This window comes from Acomys minous (genome assembly GCF_964271855.1).
Source record: "Acomys minous genome assembly, chromosome: 5".
Taxonomy (NCBI): domain Eukaryota; kingdom Metazoa; phylum Chordata; class Mammalia; order Rodentia; family Muridae; genus Acomys; species Acomys minous.
In genome coordinates this window covers 30796469-30815468 of record NC_140494.1, presented here as the reverse complement: position 1 = coordinate 30815468, position 19000 = coordinate 30796469, and the positions used below count along the sequence as shown (strand labels likewise).

The 19000-nt window shown below is 45.3% G+C and overlaps 1 protein-coding gene and 1 long non-coding RNA gene across 5 annotated transcripts in view; one reads left to right on the top strand and one right to left on the bottom strand.

The window, feature by feature from the left end:
- Nucleotides 1-19000, bottom strand: part of FANCC (FA complementation group C) — a 119766-nt gene that overhangs the window by 20317 nt on the left and 80449 nt on the right. For all 4 annotated transcript variants that reach the window (XM_084784053.1, XM_084784054.1, XM_084784056.1 and 1 more), the window contains 2 exons: nucleotides 16493-16657; nucleotides 8178-8334 (listed from right to left, as the gene is read on the bottom strand). In XM_084784053.1, coding sequence (XP_084640179.1) covers nucleotides 8178-8334; nucleotides 16493-16657 — 322 coding nt within the window. The remainder of the gene's footprint in view (nucleotides 1-8177; nucleotides 8335-16492; nucleotides 16658-19000) is intronic.
- Nucleotides 8341-16560, top strand: LOC311598736. Its single transcript, XR_014779656.1, has 3 exons — nucleotides 8341-8811; nucleotides 11850-14492; nucleotides 16458-16560. It is a non-coding gene; the product is annotated as an uncharacterized lncRNA (long non-coding RNA).

The following is a 19000-nucleotide window of genomic DNA, read 5'->3' as shown; positions in this document are numbered from 1 at the left end:
CTTTGATCTCACAAAGTCATTTAATCTGCCTGCTTCTCAGCCTCACTGTAAATACTAACAGTTGTTCAGGCATTTGGACACAGGCCCAGAAAACACTGAAACAGTTTCTATCTCTTCCTAATGGAAAAATCCAAACAGAAGAAAAGCAAATTGGATGTCTTAAATAACTACAACCCAGCTAGGTTTGCCAGAACAATTCTGTTTCATGTAGGAATGCACCTCCTAAAAACAAACTCTAAAGACTCCACCCCATCCCTAGCACATCCACACACCCACAGGCACAGACAGAGATGAGTGTGCAGAAGGAAAGTAAGACCAGAACTGGATGTTTTATTCCAAATGGCTTAACTACCTCACCCTAGCCACTGAAGAGCTGAGAATCATATGGCTTTCTAAATAGTAAAGAAAGGAAGGCAGAAGAGGTAATTGGGTGGCCACCAAAACCTTAAGAGGATGCAAGAGAGGGTGTTGTTCAACCTAGTCTGTCTAGGAGAAAACTGTATGGGTTTTGCTTTGATGCAGTTTTCTTCTGAACAGCTCAGCTTATGATTCCAACCCAAATAGGCCATGGACGCTCCCCCTCTCTGTGTGGCTGGGGCTGGGGCTCTATGCAGATGCCTTTCTCTGTAAGGACTTCAGAGCAGTGGCTTCTCCCAGATCCACGAGCCACTTTAGAGTCTAGAAACAGGAAGAGACAAGCAGGCAGGGTGCCTGCTGAAGTAGCTGATGTCGCCCCTCCCTCTTAACTGCTCTCACTCTGAGAACCTCTTTCTCCTCTGTATTCTTCACTAGAGATTTTCCCTGGACACAATTTCAGTTTCAGTAAGTTATTTCATAAAGACCAAAGTGTTCTCAGGTCCCTGTGACACATTTAAGCTGGTTTTTTCAACAGAATGAAAGCTTTACTGTGTGCTTCTCTGGAAGCCAAAGCCCACCTCTAACAGACCCTCAGGAGGAGGAGGAGGGGGAGGAGGAGGTGGGGGGGCATGGAGGCAAATGTTCAAAGCTCTGCACAGTGTTTTATGGTCGTGTGGGACATCATAGGTGACTCTGCGTTCCAGAGCTCTACAGCCCTGCTCTAAAATAAAGATCTGTACAATTATGTGTCCTACCAAAATAAGGGGAGAGGTGCCTTGGGTTCCATCTGCTCCTCTGTTTTTCTCCATCCCACCAAAATCTGTTCCTTCCCAAACTCTTCTTTCCTCCATCTGGCCTAACAGTCTTTACGTAGATTGCTTCACGCCAGGGAAACCATGTCACCAAGAAACACTAAGAATACTTCTACCCCCTTTCCTGGCCCCTCACTCTCAATAAGCCTTGGGGGATAAACAGAAGACGAGGACAACCTGTGGCCTCCTCACCTTCTTCCTTTACTGGGAACCAGAATGTTCTGTCAAGTACATATTCTCCTCATCGATGAGACACTTTCCTCTAGTTCCCCTCTGACCAGGAGGAAGGGTCAACATGATGCAGAACATCAGAGAAGGGTGGTGAGGAGCGGTGGAGGCAGCTTCCTGGTCTGTGCTCTGAGCTGTGTGAGCAGTGCCGGCTCCCTAGCTCACCCAGGGTGCTTTTAACCTGCTGTTTTCACCTCAGGGTATCAGGGTATTATAAAGCCACTCCAAAGACGCTGAGAACACACAGCACATTTCTCAGGAAAAAACACACACACACTTTTTTCTAGCAATTGTTTTCAGGGTGTGTGTGTATGAGAGAAAGAGAGACAGAGACAGGTGCAAGAGAGAACCAGAAAATGACCTCAAAAGGTGATTTGTGGAGGAAAGGGAATGGCTCTCAGACAAAGAAAGGGACCAGGAAGAATACAAGTCTCCTGTGCCACAGAACCCAGAGGGAAACCACGGCTGTGTGGCAGCGCAAGTTCAGTAGTTCAGGGTGGATTCTCCTTTCTTGGCTCATTTTAATGTTTTGATGTTTACCCAGAAAATGGTAACTTGAGAAAATCAGCTGAGATGTTTTCCCTCCAGTTTGCCCACCAGAGGGGCAGCCCATGCCTGAGGAGCCAGTCCCCCCCCTCTTTTGACAAGAGACACCCCTTCTCTGCACATAGACATGAGTTAAAAGGTGACTGTAGTCACTAAAGAGACACAAGTACATACAAATCCAAACAAAACAAAAGCCTCTTCTACAGAACAACTCCTCATATGCTTCAACAGTAAACTTTTTTGAGTTAAAAAGTGATTTGGCTTTTTAAAAAAAATCTACATATGTTTACATCTCTTCTGTAAAACAAGGCATTTTTATAAAAACACAGTTTCATTGTGGCATTTTTCTTTCTATTTTTAAAATGTTAAAACATAAAACTAAACAACTCTTTTACATTTTAGAATCTATTTTGTTTTAAGAGATTCAGGTTTCTTACAACAAATTTGAGCTTTCTTTTTAATCTTTACCAGATGTTGTTTATACTACAAGCAATTTTTTTCAGTACCCCATAATGCAATTATTGTTTAATTAGTGATAAATCTGTCATTCTTGGGCTTAAAACCTTAACAAGTACCAAATGTGCTCTTATTGCAAGTTTACATGCAGTCTCAGTGTCAGGATAGAGACGTGGGGTGCACACTATGGGACGCCAGCTCTGCACACACTGGTCCTTGTTTGTCTATGCTCAGCTCCCACTACTGCTCAACCTGGCCTCTGAATGGGAGGGACGCCACGGTCCACTATGCCGTGTGATCTGTCTGTGCCCCTCTCCCCGCTGTCTTCCAGTAGCTGCCAGCCCTGCAAGCCCAAGAGTGGAGATTATCTCGCACCCTGAGCTTTTCTTTGGAGACAATGCTGGGGCCTCTGCCCCCTCCCACGTCAACATTGGCAAGGGCAGTACAGACAGAAGCCCCATTGCACTTCGTTGGTCCACCAAAGCCATCTGCTACAACTCTGGTTTAATTACATGTATCACATTAAAGCTCAGGTAGAAAGTAGTTCAAGAATACAAAAATGCAGGGAGAGAAAATGCTACAACATTAGCAAAACCTATTCATGCACAAAACCCACCAGTGTCATCGAGGACAGGAACTAACTCTTTGGTTGTGTTTAGGGATGGGACCGGGCAGGGGGCTTCCTGGGAAGTTTCTCCTCCTGAAGCTGCAGTGACTGCTCTCTTAAGAATGAGAACAAAGACATGTCCTGGCCAATAGGAGGAACACACTGGAGCATCTGAAGCGCGAACAGACAAAGAAACATTTTACTGAGCTGCCAACTCTTCTAGGTAAGATAATAGCCCCCGAGCTAAGATCAGAGTAAAACAAAAGTCCTACCCTGCCTCCTGCTACCCATGTAACCTCTCTTTGGAGCAGCTCTCCTAGGCCCAGCTGTGGTGGCTGCCAGCAGGTGGGTCAGTCCATGAAAGAGTGCATGGGGAGGGCATGGGAACCAGGGTGCCCCTGGCTCTGGCACGTAGCACAGTGTGGCAGCCAAGCACAGGCCACCCTGCCACCCATCCATCCCTTTTCATTCAAATAGAGGACCCAAACAATAGTTTTCTGGGCTCCACACACAGAACTGTAACCGGAAAACAGCCTCCTTGATACAAGGCCAGCCTGGGCAAAGAGCACAGTGCCAAAGGGGCTGCATAATTAGCAAGTGGCTTTCACTACTTCTGACGTCTATTTTCAGGGTCAGGTCTGAGGCTACGGATTATGGTCTCATGGTGACTGCTCTGTCAAAGGAAACACAAGACCATCTGTTTTTGAAACTTTTGGTCTGCACAGTAAATGACAAACTGGGGTTAACAGCCTGATCTTTCTGAGGCCACCAACTGTGGCAGGCAGCCATGATCTTGGGGACAATCCAGGGTAAAGAAGCCAAAGGTTGACCTTCAAACATAAGCAGGTTTGGGAATGTATTTTTATTTCACAGGTCTCACACATATGTACACATACACACGGAAATTAAGGTGACTTCTGACTAGTCTCTTATCATTCATTGACTTAACGGAAATTGCCAGACCTCTGAAGTCTGTGAAAGGCCAAAGGACATTCAGGGAGGTCATTACACTTTTATCTTTCGCTTTTGCTATATTTGGGTCACTATAGAATTTCCAGGACTCATTCTGGATAGTCCCAAGGGATGGGAATAGAATTAACAGCACTCCACACAAAGCACAAGTTCTGTAGACCATCACACTTTAATTACTGTCAGAGTCCAGCGCTAATGCAATTGGCATCAGGTTTCCTGGGCAGCAAAGTGCAGCAGTCTAGCTGGGTCTTACAGGCCTGATACTGTGCATGGCCCTGTCAATGCCTGAAGATGCTACGCTGCGATAAATGAATCAGATGATGCAATTAGGAAGCAGGCTCTTCAGGTTACCCTGTAATCACTCAGCCAGGTCGCGGGCTTAGCCTACCCTGCTGGGCTCTCCGGTTCTCTGGCTCTGGATAGTGGAGGAGAGCTGCCTAAGTCAATCAGGGCCTTCCACCTTGTTGTCTGTATTGTAATTACATCCATGAACCACGCAGCATAGAGAGGTCACATCCTGGCAATGCCACAATAAATTAAACCAAATAACACCCCCTCAAATCCCTCCTCAACCCTAATAAAGTAAGCTCTGAAGCTTCCCACACATGATCCTGATAAACTGCTTCTACGCTGCGTGACAAGGAAGGTAATACCAACTTCCAACCCAGAGTGAGGTTCCCACAATACGCTGTCTATGGGAGGGGGGCGCCTTCCTGTGCCCACTGAAGGATCCAGGTAAAACAGATGTAGACACAGCTCAGAGAAGAACCAGTAACATCAACAAACAGCCACAGACAGTCCCCGAGACTGGGAAGACGGAAAGGACAGTTACAAGCAGCCCGGAAGCAAATAACCCAGTGTCTTCATTTGGCACTGAAAGCAAAACAGACCAGAGACAAAGTAACTTACATCACAGAGAGCACATTTAATTTAAAGATAGACATTTACCAGACAAAGTAATTTGCTACCTTAAACCTGGAAGGGGCTTTCAGGGAGCTTCTAGAAGCTCTACATTTAGAAAGATGCTCTACATTTACGTTTACATTCTAGAAGCTCTACATTTAGAAAGATGGTGATCCTGTCCTCCCCTCTATATAAGTGAGTATATACCATTTAGCTCTTTTTGCTTCTGTGTGAACTCACTCATTATGACAATTTCTAGTTCAATCCATTTGTCCACAAATTTTGGAAATTCCTTGTTTTTAATAGCTGAGTAGTATTCCATAGTGTAAATGTACCACAGTTTCTTTATCCATTCTTCTATTGAGGGACACGTAGGTTGTTTCCAAGTTCTGGCTATTATGAATAAGGCAGCTATGAACATGGTTGAGCATATGTCCCTGTTGTGTGGTAGTACATCCTCTGGGTATATTCCAAGGAGTGGAATAGCTGGGTCTTGAGGAAGCCCTATTCCCATTTTTCTGAGAAAGCACAGATAGCTTTCCAAAGTGGTTGTACTAGTTTGCATTCCCACCAGCAATGCAGGAGTGTTCCTCTTTCTCCACACCCTCGCCAGCATGAGGCGTCAGTTGAGTTATTGATCTTAGCCATTCTGATGGGTGTAAGATGGAATCTCAGTGTCGTTTTGACCAGAATAGTGGGTAAGAGGGGAGGACATCCTATTGAAACTTTAGGTGTGAGAAGCCTGGGAGAAAGAGGAAATGGAAGGATCCAGTGGGTCCTGGAAAACTATAGGCGAGTCTGGGGTCCTCTGCAAACTGTGGCGACAGCCAAGGAAAAAATAGGCAGTAAAAACCTTGAACCCCTACCCGGACTAGCCGATGGACATTCTCCACTGTTGAGTGGAGAAGGAGATCTAACTTTCACACAAACTCTGGTGCCCCATATTTGAACATGTCCCTTGGACGGAGATGCCTGGTGGCACTCAGAGGAAAGATAATAGGTCACCAAGGAGAGACTTGATACCCTATGAGCATATTCAGGGGGAGGAGGTCCCCCTCAGACACAGACTTAGGGGAGGGGAGTGGAGTAGTAGGGGGGAAGTGGGAGGAAGGGAGGAATGGGAGGATACATGGGATGGGCTAACAACTGAGATGTAATATGTATAAATTAATAAAAATGTATTAAAAAAAAAAGAAAAGAAAGATGGTGATCTACATCTAACACTTTTGAAAATGGTGAGAAGTAGCAATCATGCACGCAAATGTACATACAAATGGAAAGAGAGAGAATTAAAGCGACTGGTGCCCTGTTACTGATTCCTCTACAGTCTCCAATCTGAAAGAGAAGATGCCAACAATGCAGGGCAGGCAAGCGGCCTCAGCACCTTCTTCAGCCTAGGCCTCCATTAGACACGCTAGTTCACAAAAGTCACTGGCTACACAGAAGAGGCTACTGAGGTTCCTACAGTGCTGTGCCATTAGCCACCACATTTTGATCCTTATAAGCCCTACTTTTTTTTTTTCTTCCCGGACCCCCCACCCCCACCCCCGACACAGGGTTTCTCTGTGTATCCTTGGCTGTCCTGAACTCACTTTGTAGACCAGGCTGGCCTCAAACTCAAAGAGATCTGCCTGCCTCTGCCTCCCGAGTGCTGGGATTAAAGGTGTGTGCCACCACACCCGGCTGTAAATCCTGCTTTTAACAAGACCCCCCTGGCTGCTCCTCTGTAACCATGCTAAGCGGCTAACTGAAAGCCACAATGACAACTGTGCAAGGATACGCATATGAGGCAGCTGGTGCCCTGCACCCTTCACTCCAATACCTGACACTAGGCAGCTGAGCTGAAACACCTCCAAGAAGAGGAGACCCTGCTGCTGCAGACTTCATTGGAGACACAATTCCCCACGCCTCTGCCCTGCGAGCATGCACACCCAACAGGTCCCAGAGCTGAAGGGCTGCCTGAGTGAATAAGCCCTTTAAGTCCTCTCAGGACTTCACCCAAATCTAGGACCGTGGCCTGAGGGAGCTGGACTTTGGAGCAGGCGAAGCAGTTTTCTGTGGACACTGGCTGGCTTCTTCCTAGCACTCTATGCACAGTAAATCTCTTTCATATTTTTAAGTGGAGTCTTGCTATGGTGTCCAGGCTGTTTTTAATTACATTTTATTTATGGGGGCATACATAAAGTAGCATGTGTGGGGAAGTCAAAGAACAGCTTGTGGTGGTTGGTTCTCTTTTCACCATGTAGGTCCTGGGGATTGAACTCATGTTGTCAGGCTTGGCACTAAGCACCTTTATCCACTTTATCTTGCCCACCCAACTAGACCAGTTTTGGCTCAACAAGTCAGCACACCACTGTGCTCAGTTTAGTTTGCTTACACAAACACAGACACTCAAATGCTTTTCTCTCACTCTTTTTTTGTCTTGCAGGAAACCAGCTTGCTTGAAGCTCTCCTTGCATTGGCTAGCTTGTCACTGGATTGAATGGTAACAGGCTGTGCCCTCATTGGGGAAAACACTATTCTTAGGGTGAAACTGTCACCAGGCACCAGGTAATGGGTCACACTGGCAGATGCTTTCTTGGGGACACTGGTCTTTATCTCTGTTCCTACAGAACCTCACTAAGCTCACACAAGGCAGACACACTGACTGCCCAGGCTCTGACCATTTGCCTGGACCCCAAGCCACTGGTGCTAAGACCTTAGAGGCTCCTGAAGGAGGTTAAGGCCTCTGTGAGCAGGAGCTTCACCCAAAAGAATATTTACACAACACTTGACTGGTTTTGCTGCTTTAAGCATTTTTCTGAGCTCTTGTTTGTTTCTCTTCAATACTCTACTTTTCCTTATGAAGTGCTGTAAACTCACTTTCTAAGTTTGTATTAATTGGTTTCTTCTCGCCCTTGCACAAAAGATCCTTGGTGTTAAGCCTATGTTTCTCATGTTGCAATGAGAAACAGTATTTTTAAAAGCTTAATCTGTCCCAGGGAACTGCACTCTATATATGCCACTGGTGAGGACACGGCTTGCTTTCTTGTGAAATGGGGCAGTGTGGTGGAGCAGAGCAAAGGCAGGAAAGCATCTGATGGGTCTTCTTAGCAGTGGGAGGTGGGTGGTACTAACAAATGCACACAGATGTAAATCAGGACACTTCTGATCACAGAAGCTCCTAGGCATTAGATGTTTCTAAGAAAACCTTGGGCTTTGCTCATACTTTTTTACTTGTGTCACTCTTCAGCTGAAAACACTATTCCCAGTGGTTCCTTTAAGGATTTCTCTTGTCACCAAAGCCCAGCACGTACCAGTAATGACTCTTTTATACAGCACTCCATCCCTCTAAGGCAATTTTTCTTGCTGGAGAGCAGCTTTTCAAAAAGATGCAGTGTTGCTTTTTCAAGGCTGGGGAAATGCCGAAACCAGAGGCTGACCACAGAGGACGTGGGAAGAGCAATTTTTTTCCTTTGGGCAAGAAATAAGCAGAAAGTTAAACAAAAATAGAGTCCTGCAAAAAAAGAAAATGAGCCATGTTCAAATGGAAATTACCAATCAAGCATGTGAGGTGTCCCTCTGTGCTCCTGACAGCAGTCAATACTGATCACCTATTGGCAAAGCACGGCGATAATCACCCACCTGAGAACTTAAAAGCGGAGAATGCTCAGAAGTCAGGGCCTCTTCCAGAAGCATAAACACATACGTAGTAAAGAAAGGGGCAGAGGAAAGTGAGCTGAACAAAAGCCCTGTGATGTCCAGGAAATGTGGTCATGAAGTTAAAAACATGTTATGTGCAAAGCATTTGAAGTGGTGAAGTACACTAAGACCCGGATTGAGGCCATAGCACTAAAGAAGGCAGCTGGCCCTTCAGAGCCTTGGTTTATTGATCTCTTAGACAAAAGTGGCTACAAGGACCCAACGCGCACAGACCACACTGCGGATTCAGTAAGTGTTCATGCACCTCTCAATGGGAGATGCCTCGTTTACGTTAGAGCCCAACCGTGTCAGTAGCTTTACTTGTTTTCTGTCTTTTGTGTGTAGTTTAAGTATGTGTGCATGTGTGCAGAGGCCAGATGACAGCAGACCTCTTCCTCTGTCTCCTCTCCTCTGTCTGTCTGTCTCTGCCTTTCTCCTTTGAGGCAGGTCTCTTCCTAAACCTGTTTTTCTTGCTTTATTAGGCTGGCAGCCAGCTAGCCCAGCAATTCTCCCCTCTCCATAATACTACTCTGCTCACACACATACTACTGGGGTGTAGGCCTGTGGGGGAGCACTCCCAGCTTTAACTTGGGCAAGGGCACTGCTGGGGTAGGGGTATTGTTCAACCTTTCAGTGGCATCTGAGCCCCCTCCATCTTGGAGTAAAGACATACCCTAGCTTGTGTGGGGCCAGCTCATACTATAGACCGGAGCCCCTCTGACTCTCAAAAGTGCTGTGCTCTAACCTATTAGTCATACGGTGGCCACATGTCACAGTCAACTTATGTGATCAGCTGGTGTTAGTCATCCCTGCTGCCCGAAGCTAACTGTACTTTCACTCTTCTCTCAAACGACTCTATACATGCTTTTTCCCCTTGCCAGTCACCTCTCCATCTCTCTGGATATCGCACTGATGTCTGCTGCTTCAATCGACTCTGAGGCCAACTACTCATGGTTAGTGCACCCATCAGGAAGAGTGGTTAAAACAGCCAAACTAAAGAGACCCAGAAGATGCAGTGGGGGATGGGCTTTGGGTCTGCAGGCTCCAGGCATACCACTCTCCCAGAGTCTTTTGTGTTCACCAACCAGATGTCCTTCAAGCCCTGGGGTTTAGCTGATGTAACGCTGGCCACTATAACACACCCAGTTCTGGTGGTCAGAGGTCTGGTTGCTCTGGTGCTAGCCGTGACCCTGAAGCTCTCTGGGGCCCAGCTTTTTTTTTTCCCACATGGTGGAAAAGGGTTGTCATACCAAAGGGTGCATCCTTTACCTCTCACTCAGGAAATCCCAAACCTTTCAGAGGCCTAGACAAAGACCATACATTATCTCTTTCGCTGTCACAGCCTCACGGCCATGTATCCACGTCCTCTTTCATCTGCAGAAACCTCTGCAAGCTGTCATCAGACTCCCCGGTGTCTCTGAGGCACTGGATTTGGGGTTAGCTCAGAGGACATGCCACACTCAACCACTAAATCCACAGGTTCATCAAAAACCCTGAGCATCACCACCACCCCACCTCTGAAAGATTTCAGGCAATCTACAGCTGAGGAAAGACTCTTAAGGATGAATTTCATAAAGAGTTAGGTTTGACATTTAGGTCAAGGGATTAAATGGTTCGTCGAGGTTATCTAAACCACAGAGGGGAACCATCACAAGTTGTTTAGAGGAAACAGACCGCCCATTTCTGGAAATACGTGATTGCATTTGGAAGCCAAGGCCAAAGACGCCCAGCCAATTATAAAACACAGGAATTCCACTGTGTGCTATGGTAAGCAGTTGAGAAACTGAAAACAGGGCAAGGTTACTTTGGTCAAAGAAAGCTGTGGTTTCTAGAAGGCCACACAACCCATGTGGGGAACTGTTCACGCTGGAAGAGGTGCAGGGTGTGGAGTGGCAATCTGCACAGCTCACTGAGTCAGCCTCCTCTGTGGGCATGTGGCAGATGGGCGCTCCACAGGAAAGTGGCCATGGAAAGGTTCCGGCTGACGAGGCTGCTGGGTTCACTTGCTGGTCTGAAGCTGCTGGACATCCTGAGGACCACCTAGTGTTTCTGGACAGTCTGTCCCTTGTGGATTAGTAGACATAACTTCCCAAACCAAATAAACTTAATTAGTCACTGAGGGAGAATGCACTAGCCTAAGTGGAATGGAAGCAAGGGCAGGCAGGCCTTCTCCCTGGGCTCTGGGCACCTCGCCTCCTGGTGACTCATTTCTGAAACTGCTATGGTGTTTACAAAAGATGCCAAAGGCATTCTGCTTCAGTCTGATCCGTGTCCAAAGGGAAAGGCTGGACACTCAGATGCCCCGCTGGTGGATTCCTCCAAACAGAGATGAAGCTTCCCCTGTGCTATGGAGTACGAAAGGTAGGAGTGGTGTGAAAACCGTTAGACCCTCAAGTGACTCTGCGCAACAGCAGATGATAGCTCCTCAACACTCATGAATAACACAGGTGATGGAAGATGTCTAAAATAAAATCAGACATACTGAGTAAGCTGTGACAGAAGGATTGAAGAAGATTTTTTAAATTATTTTTCAGAGGCCAGGTGTGATGGCGCACACCTGTAATCCCAGCACTTGGGAGGCAGAGGCAGGTGGATCTCTAAGTTCGAGGCCAGCCTGATCTACAAAGGGAGTCCAGGACAGCCAGGGCTACACCGACGAGAAACCCTGTCTCAAAAAACAAAAACAAACAAAAACTACTTTTGTTTTCATGTTTATTTATGGATATGTTGTTTTGTTTCTGTGTGTGTGTGTGTGTGTGTGTGTGTGTGTGTGTGTGTGTGTGTGTGTGTGTGTGTGTACAGATGCCAACAGATGCCAGAAGAGGGCATCAGATACCCCAAAACTGGAGTTCCAGATAGTTGGGAGTACCCCAACATGGATGCTGGGAACTGAACTAGAGGTCTCTCCAGTTGTGTATGCTCTTAACCCTTCAGCCACCTTCGCCAGTCAAACCATGAAAATTATGCTTCTATGTTTCACTTTGTTGATTTAGTTGGTTGGTTATGTTCAGACAGGGTGTTGGGATTACCCATCTTGGCCTTGATTTTTGGCAATCTGCCTGCCTCAGTCTCCTGAGTGGTGGGATACAAAGGTGAGCTACCACATATAGTTCTTGTTTTGACCTTTTTTTTGAAAATATTAAACAACTTAGCCTCCTTTGGATTATTTGCTTTCATAGAAAATGAAATATTTAATGTTTATAAATGTTAAGAGTTCTATTATAGAAAGTGGAAATACTCTACCAGGAACCCCCTCCTCTTCTGAACATTTTCATTTCCAAATGTAGTGATGCAACAGGACATCGAGATGAAGGAGAAGACCCACAGGTGATAGCCAAGATTGCAAAACAAAGGAGACAAATCTAAAAGGTGCACATGGGGCAAGAGCAAATGCTGCTTCATTGCACAGTGAAGCTGCACAAGCAGAAAGGTGGCTGTGTCACAGAAGGCCAGGAGGTGGCTGTGTCACAGAAGGCCAGGAGGTGGCTGTGTCACAGATGGCCAGGAGGCTGGAACATGCATCGATGCCGCTCTCCCCAGGCCTGCCCACACACTTGATGGGGTCCTCCCCCGGACAACAGGAGGTATCTTCCCAGAGGCTAAATCATTTTTAGAGTTTATATGGAAGACAAAACAAGTGGTGGTGCACTCCTTTAATCCCAGCACTCAGGAGGCAGAGATAGGCAGATCACTGTGAGTTGGAAGATAGCCTGGTTTACAAAGTGAGTCCAAGACAGCCAAGGCTACCCAGAAAGACCCTGTCTCAAAAAATCAAAACAAAACAAAACAAAAAACCACAAACCAAACCAAACCAAAGAAAGAAAGTAGCAAGGCAGGTCCATCTGAATCCAGAAGCTGAGCACAGGCTAAGAGAACTCCTAGGCTACATGGGTGGGTGATAGTTAATATCTTTCATGTCCAAAATGGCGTGTGAGCAAGACACGTGCCATTTTAACAAATACTTTGCAAAATCAACCTGCAGAATAAAATAAATGTAAAAAAAAAATCACATTAACTCTGTACTTTGAATTTTTAGCATGGATAAATTGTATTTTCTAAGACCAGTAGAGTAGAAATTTGCATAAGAAGGAACCCTGATCCAAACACTGCAGAGGAGTCCCTCCCAGCAACAGCTCAGCATCGAGGTCAAGGCAGCACTGGGGGCAGGGGGCACAGAGCAACTAAAGCACTGTGAGCTCACAGCACTAAAGTCTTTCACTTTCCCTGGGGCCCCTTCCTCTCTCCATCCCCCCCCCCCCCCCGAGGCAGAGTTGGGCCCCCCTCACCCCGGGCTGCACTTGCGGTCCTCAAGCCCACCAGTGCAGAGCTTCACAGTGACGACAGCGCACCAGAGGATGCGACTTCTCTGACATTCAAGGGGCATGTTTGTATATTTTTATATTTGAGAAGGAATTTAGAGATAAGAACATTTAGGACATTTAAATATATTTTCAGAGATTCACTTCAATTTTTTTTCCTTCTACTATGCTTTTGTCATCTCCAGATATAAATTGTGTAATCCCATCAGTATAAAAGAGTCCATATTTTAAATAATTTCATGTTTTTCTTTGTTCCTACATGGAAATGTAATAAAAGCAAACACATATTCTCTTTGTTTGTTTGCAATAATGTATTTCTAACTTTTGAAGGGGGCTGTAGGAGCTCAGGGGCTGAAAGCACATGTGCTGCTCTTGCAAAGGACTCAGGTTTGATTCCTAGCACCCACATGGTGGTTAACAACCATCCAGTTCCAGGGGATCCAACACGGCACACACATGGTACATATACATGCATGAAGGCAAAACATTATTCATATACATAAGGTAAAAAATTTTTAAAGTAAACTTTTGAAAAGATTTTTACATTTTTATCTGAATTTAATAACTATATTTTATATAAAATGCTTTATCAAGATGCAGTATATATTTTATAGTTACATATTTTAATGTACGCCTTATATTATTTTATACTTTACCAATATTCCATAGAAAATGAAACATATAGTATATTTTTTAAACTTAAGAACAGAAGGCTGGCTTTTAAAGGGGAGATTAAAAGAGCTGCACTCTCATCCCATAGCTGTCCTGTCAGGAGAAGATGAAGCTGGCAGATCAGAGCACTGACTCATGAGGCACAGGCACCTGTCTGCTCCAGCACATGTGCCCAGACACAGATGAGCGCAGGCCTGCGGTCCGCTGCCTCTCTCGGCTTTACGGCAGTCGGCACCTGTCGTCTGTGTCTTCTGCAGCACTATGCTTACATGCTCCCACCAGGCACGCTCACTGTCGCATCAGCTAGAGACTTCCAATAACTTCCAGTGGCTCCAATGGAATGAAAATGAACTCAGTGACTGAAAAGAAGATGCCACATGGCTCATGAGCGTCTCCCTGACTGTGACCCTGCAGGCCTGCCTGGCCTTGCTGTACCATGGTCTACCTACTTGCAGTATCAGCCAAGCACCTGTTCTGTGCAGCTTAGACACAGGCCTGGACAGTGCTGAGAACCTATTGACAGTCTCATGGATTTTCCTGAACCACTGTGCTGACAGTGCAAAAGTAACAACATGCAAACTTTCTGTACCCTCATCCTTGCCTGCACCTTCACAGAGAGAGCTGATACATTCAACAAGAACATTTGATAAGTCTACATAGAATACAGATTCTGTTCATTGTTACTCCTGAGAAGAGTTTTAGAAATTCTTCATGGTAAAGGAAAACACAGGAGACACTTTGCCCCATGCCCAGCCTATGCTGTCTGCAAAGAAGCACTCCCGTGCTAGTGTGAGCACCATCCATGGACGGTGACTTCAAAGAATAACAATCCACCATGGTCATTCATTTGGGTATATGCCATACACTTTCTCAACCTTAGCAAAGTGAACAGGTCACCTTAAAAGAGGAGTGGGGGAACAGACTCTGTGGCCATGATAGGTATGAAGTGTTTGTTTATTTTACTTATTTTAAGCCCATTATAGTAGCATGTACTTGCAATCCCACTGCAAGGTAGGCAGAGGTAGTAAGATCCCTAGGGCACCTTATTTAAGATAAATTACTTTACAATTACCACTATACATACGTGTAGTACAGTGCACTCATGTCATGGTGCCTATGAAGGTTGAGAGGGCAGCTTTTGGAAAGCCACTTCTACCCTCCAACCTTGGGTTCCAATACCCACCCAGGCTGTCTGGCTTTCACCCACTGAACTATCTTTCCAGCCCAAACTTAAACTTTTAAGTGGAAATTAGAATCTTAGAAATATTGTGGCAGCTCTTCAATACTTTATGACATGTCAAAAACACGTGAGACAGTGAGAACAAGAGCCATATAAGGGAACATGCCGAATAGGAAGCTGCACTTAACAAGGACAGGCATTTAACAAGAGGCACACATCAGGCTGCAAAGCCATACAGAGGGACAAGAACTGACCTGCAAACAGGCTTATGACTGTGCATGTGTGTACACATGCATGTATATGTGCATGTGCCATGCAGAAGCCAGATACTAGGTGTCTTCTGCAATCACTCTCCACTTTATTTTTTGAGACAGAACCAGACTCGGCCCAGAACTTGCTGATTTGGTTAGCTTGCCCCAGGACAGCCGTCTCTACTCTTCCTGTCCCTGGGATTACAGGCACATGCGCCTCATGGGCTTTTCTATGTAGGTGCTGGGGACCTATACTTGGGCATGCATACTTTCCTGGCAAGTGCTTTGCCAAGTGAGCCACACCCTCGGCTAGGCCAAGAGATTTTAATGTAATGAGGTATAAAAATCTCATTATTATAACCTCACATTGTACACTGCAAATAACCCTTTAAAAACATGACTATTTCAAATTTAGGTCAAAGCAAACTATTCGCTCCTATCTCCAATGGCTATTATGATGTCACTGCTTTTACAATCATGCAACTGTGTGGGGATGGGCATTCACCAAAGCGACTGAATATAGCTTTCCATGCCTGGCATGGGAAAGAGAATCATAAGACACAAAAACATTGTCACCTGTCAAACAGGTTATCACTGTCTTATAGAAGCTCACTGGTTATTGTTATTTTGTATGTGTGTACCTCTATGTACATGTAGAAACCAGAGGAAAACAATAGCTTACCTGCTTTATCACTCTCTGCCTTACTCCCTTGAGATAGGGTCTCCCACTGAATGTGGATCTTCCCTTTTGGGGGCTAGCACCAGGGAGCCACCTATTTTCCTCCCATAGCCCAGTGCTTGGGTTCAGGTATGCATAACCATGTATAGCTTTCTTAAAAGATTTATTTATTATGTATACAGTGTTTTGCCTGCATGTACACTAGCACACCAGAAGAGGGCACCATATCTCATTATAGGTGGTTGTGAGCCACCGTGTAGTTGCTGGGAATTAAACTCAGAACAACTGAAGAGCAGCAGTGCTCTTAACTTCTGAGCCATCTCTCCAGCCTTCCATGTACAACTATTATGAGGTTTATACGGATATAAGTGGTGCTTGCTCAGCAGGTGTTAGTCATCCTTCCCCTTCCCTCCATCCAAAGGACTGAGGATCAAACCTACGCACTGTGATAGGCAAGTATTCGACCCCAGCTCAATAAGCATTGTTCTAAATTTCTGGTGGGAAGTACAACTCACACAAAGCTCTCCGGGTCTTTAGTAGTTGTTAAGAGCATTAAGTGCACTGAGATGGGAGGGGGAGGGACGGCAAGTATGAAGACACTTGCTGCCAAGCCTATGACCTGAGTCCAATCCCTGGTACTCAGTAAGGAGAAAACCAACTCCTGTAAGTTGTCCTCAGACCGCCACACACACTAATAGTAAATAAGTAAATAAATTTCATAAAAATAAAGAGAAACTGAGTACATTAAATATACTGTCATATGTTCTTTCCATATCATAACATTCTACAACTAGGAAAAACAAAATGAGGGTAAGATGGATGGACTCACGACAAAATGGCCTCATTTACAGCTTCGAAGAACTCAGGCGAAAGGACTTCCTGAGGCTCATGTCCATGGAAGGTGAGTAGAGCTTCTACCAGGGGTTCAACATCAGGCAGAGTAACAAGAGGGACACAAACCTGTGACAGGGACCTCATGCGCTCAGGAGCCATCCTATTGGAGAAAAGGTAAGAAGATTTGGTCCAGATCTGAAAGCCAATTGTAACTGAACACAGTCTTCCTGCTGAAAAGGACAGTGGCAGGTCCCCACACTGGCCTAACAAGGACCTTCTCTAGCACCGTGTGCCAGGTCTTCTTTAGTCACTGCCATTCCCACATCTGTACACAATCCTTGTGCCCACAGAGAAGCACTAGGGAAGCCAGGACTGTCAAACACTCTGCTTGTCTCTTCAATGGAAGGGATAGGGGTCTGTTTTCCACCCAGAAGGCTGGGAGTAGAGGTAGTTAATAGCCTGGTGATCTGTGCTATCTGCAGAGCCAGGCCTCACCTGAGTCCCCCAGAATGTTTATCCCTGGCCCTTCCTCCCTAGACCACTATCCTCAGCATTATTTATCACTCAGTAGAACCCATCCTTAGGGAAGATGTCATATATACTTTGCAGTTTGGTGGCCTCTACTTTCTCTGTATGACCTAGAATACACCTGATCCTCCCATAGGCCCTTAAACTTCTCTAAGTTTTATTGTGCACATGGGATTGATATAATTGTTACTAGGAACCTCCCCCCAAAACTGTACAGTACTTAAATGCCTAAAAAATATACTACCCAGTGTCACAGATTCTAGAAGTTTGAACCAATACACATGGGAAGTGCTTTATGGCAGTTCTCTGACCACTGCCTGTGAGATAAGGTATTTCAGGGGTTCACCAGTGCTGCAGGACCAGTGGCTACAGTGCTGGGCAGGGGTCATTGTAGGACCCATCCTTTAGTAACAAGCACACCAATGCGAGACACTCATATCCCCACTTTCTAGTCTACAGAGGCTTTCACCCTGGACTATGTGCTTCACTTAGGACGCACACAGCATCAGTAAGACAGAGAACAACGAATACAAAGCAACAGGCACGGTCTCCTTACAGATTAAGAAGGGTGAAATTCATCTTGCTGTGTACTTGTACAGAAATAAATGAATAGCATATAACTTGTACTTAGTTACAGAATGGAGTGCTATATGGCAGTTAAAATGAACAAAACCAGACATGTATTACCCAGATAAAGTTTAAAATTATAATTATGAACAAAGAAAGCAAAATATGTCTACATCCATGTTATTACTTATATGAAGTTCTAAAACATTCACAGTGATACACACGTCAAGTAAAAGCACTGAGAGTAGAAGCTGCAGGACCAGGACCAAGGGCAACTTCTCTAAGGTTACTCCTCTGGAGAGGAAGTGGTGTAGTGAAAAGAGATGCTTTCAAACTGACATAGAAACTATTTCCTTAAAAGATCAACAGCAGATAATAATGGAACATACACATTGGAAAACCTGGGCAGTGGGCACACAGGTGTCAATTATCTTTCTTATTGAACCTTTAAAAACTAAATGTTAGTAAAATACTAAGCATGCAGAGATAATATCTGCAGGTTGTAGGAGACCAGCAAGGACAGCACATGAACAAGTGCTCGTCCTCAGTCAGCCCTGGTGCTCACTACTCAGCCCTCTGCTTTTTCTGTCCTGCAGCAACTTCTGCATGGGACTCGATGAGCATGGCCTCTTGGAGATGCCCGTGCTTCTCATTTGTCGTCCTAATCACTGAGAGGCTTCTCACTGACATTAGTCAACTGAAGAACCTAACCTGTCTATGAACATCTGCATCAAACCCAAAGAACATTATTTGTTAACTCAAAATAGTTCTGAAAATCTGCAGTAGAAAGGACTGGGTGAGCCTGAACATGCCATGTGACTGTGGGCATGAGAGCTTTACAACAGCACTCAGTGCTCTGGGTGTTTATACCAAGAGCTGATGGGATACAGACAATGTGACCATGATGGTTCATCCAGCTGTGTTAGAAGTCAACAAAGAGGCTGAAACACAGACATGCCCAAAGAGTGAACTATGAGCCTACACATGTTTCTGGGCTGCTGTCTCCAGTCCAAGATTAACAGTCAACTAAATGATTTGTCCCTAAAGTCAAATTCTTCAGCTGGCTTCCCAATTAAGTGACTTGTTCTTGCCTCATAGTTAGATTCCTAGAGGGGAGGCAGGTCTGGTACTATAGATATGATGCAACCACCCCACATGCTAACTCTCCTGACCACTATTAGAGAGACTGCTGTGAAGGGACGTCAGCTGCGGAGAGACATTGGGTGACAGAAAAAAAACTGAGGAGCTGGGACAACCAATATTCTACAAGGATTTGTCAAGTATGAAATGGAAACCTGCAATAGTTTTGAGATGGGGTCGTGGGTATGCGTATGTTTCCACAGGGAGTGAAAAAATATGGCTACCAACCAAACTTATAAAGATTAGATCTGACCATATAGCAAGTGAA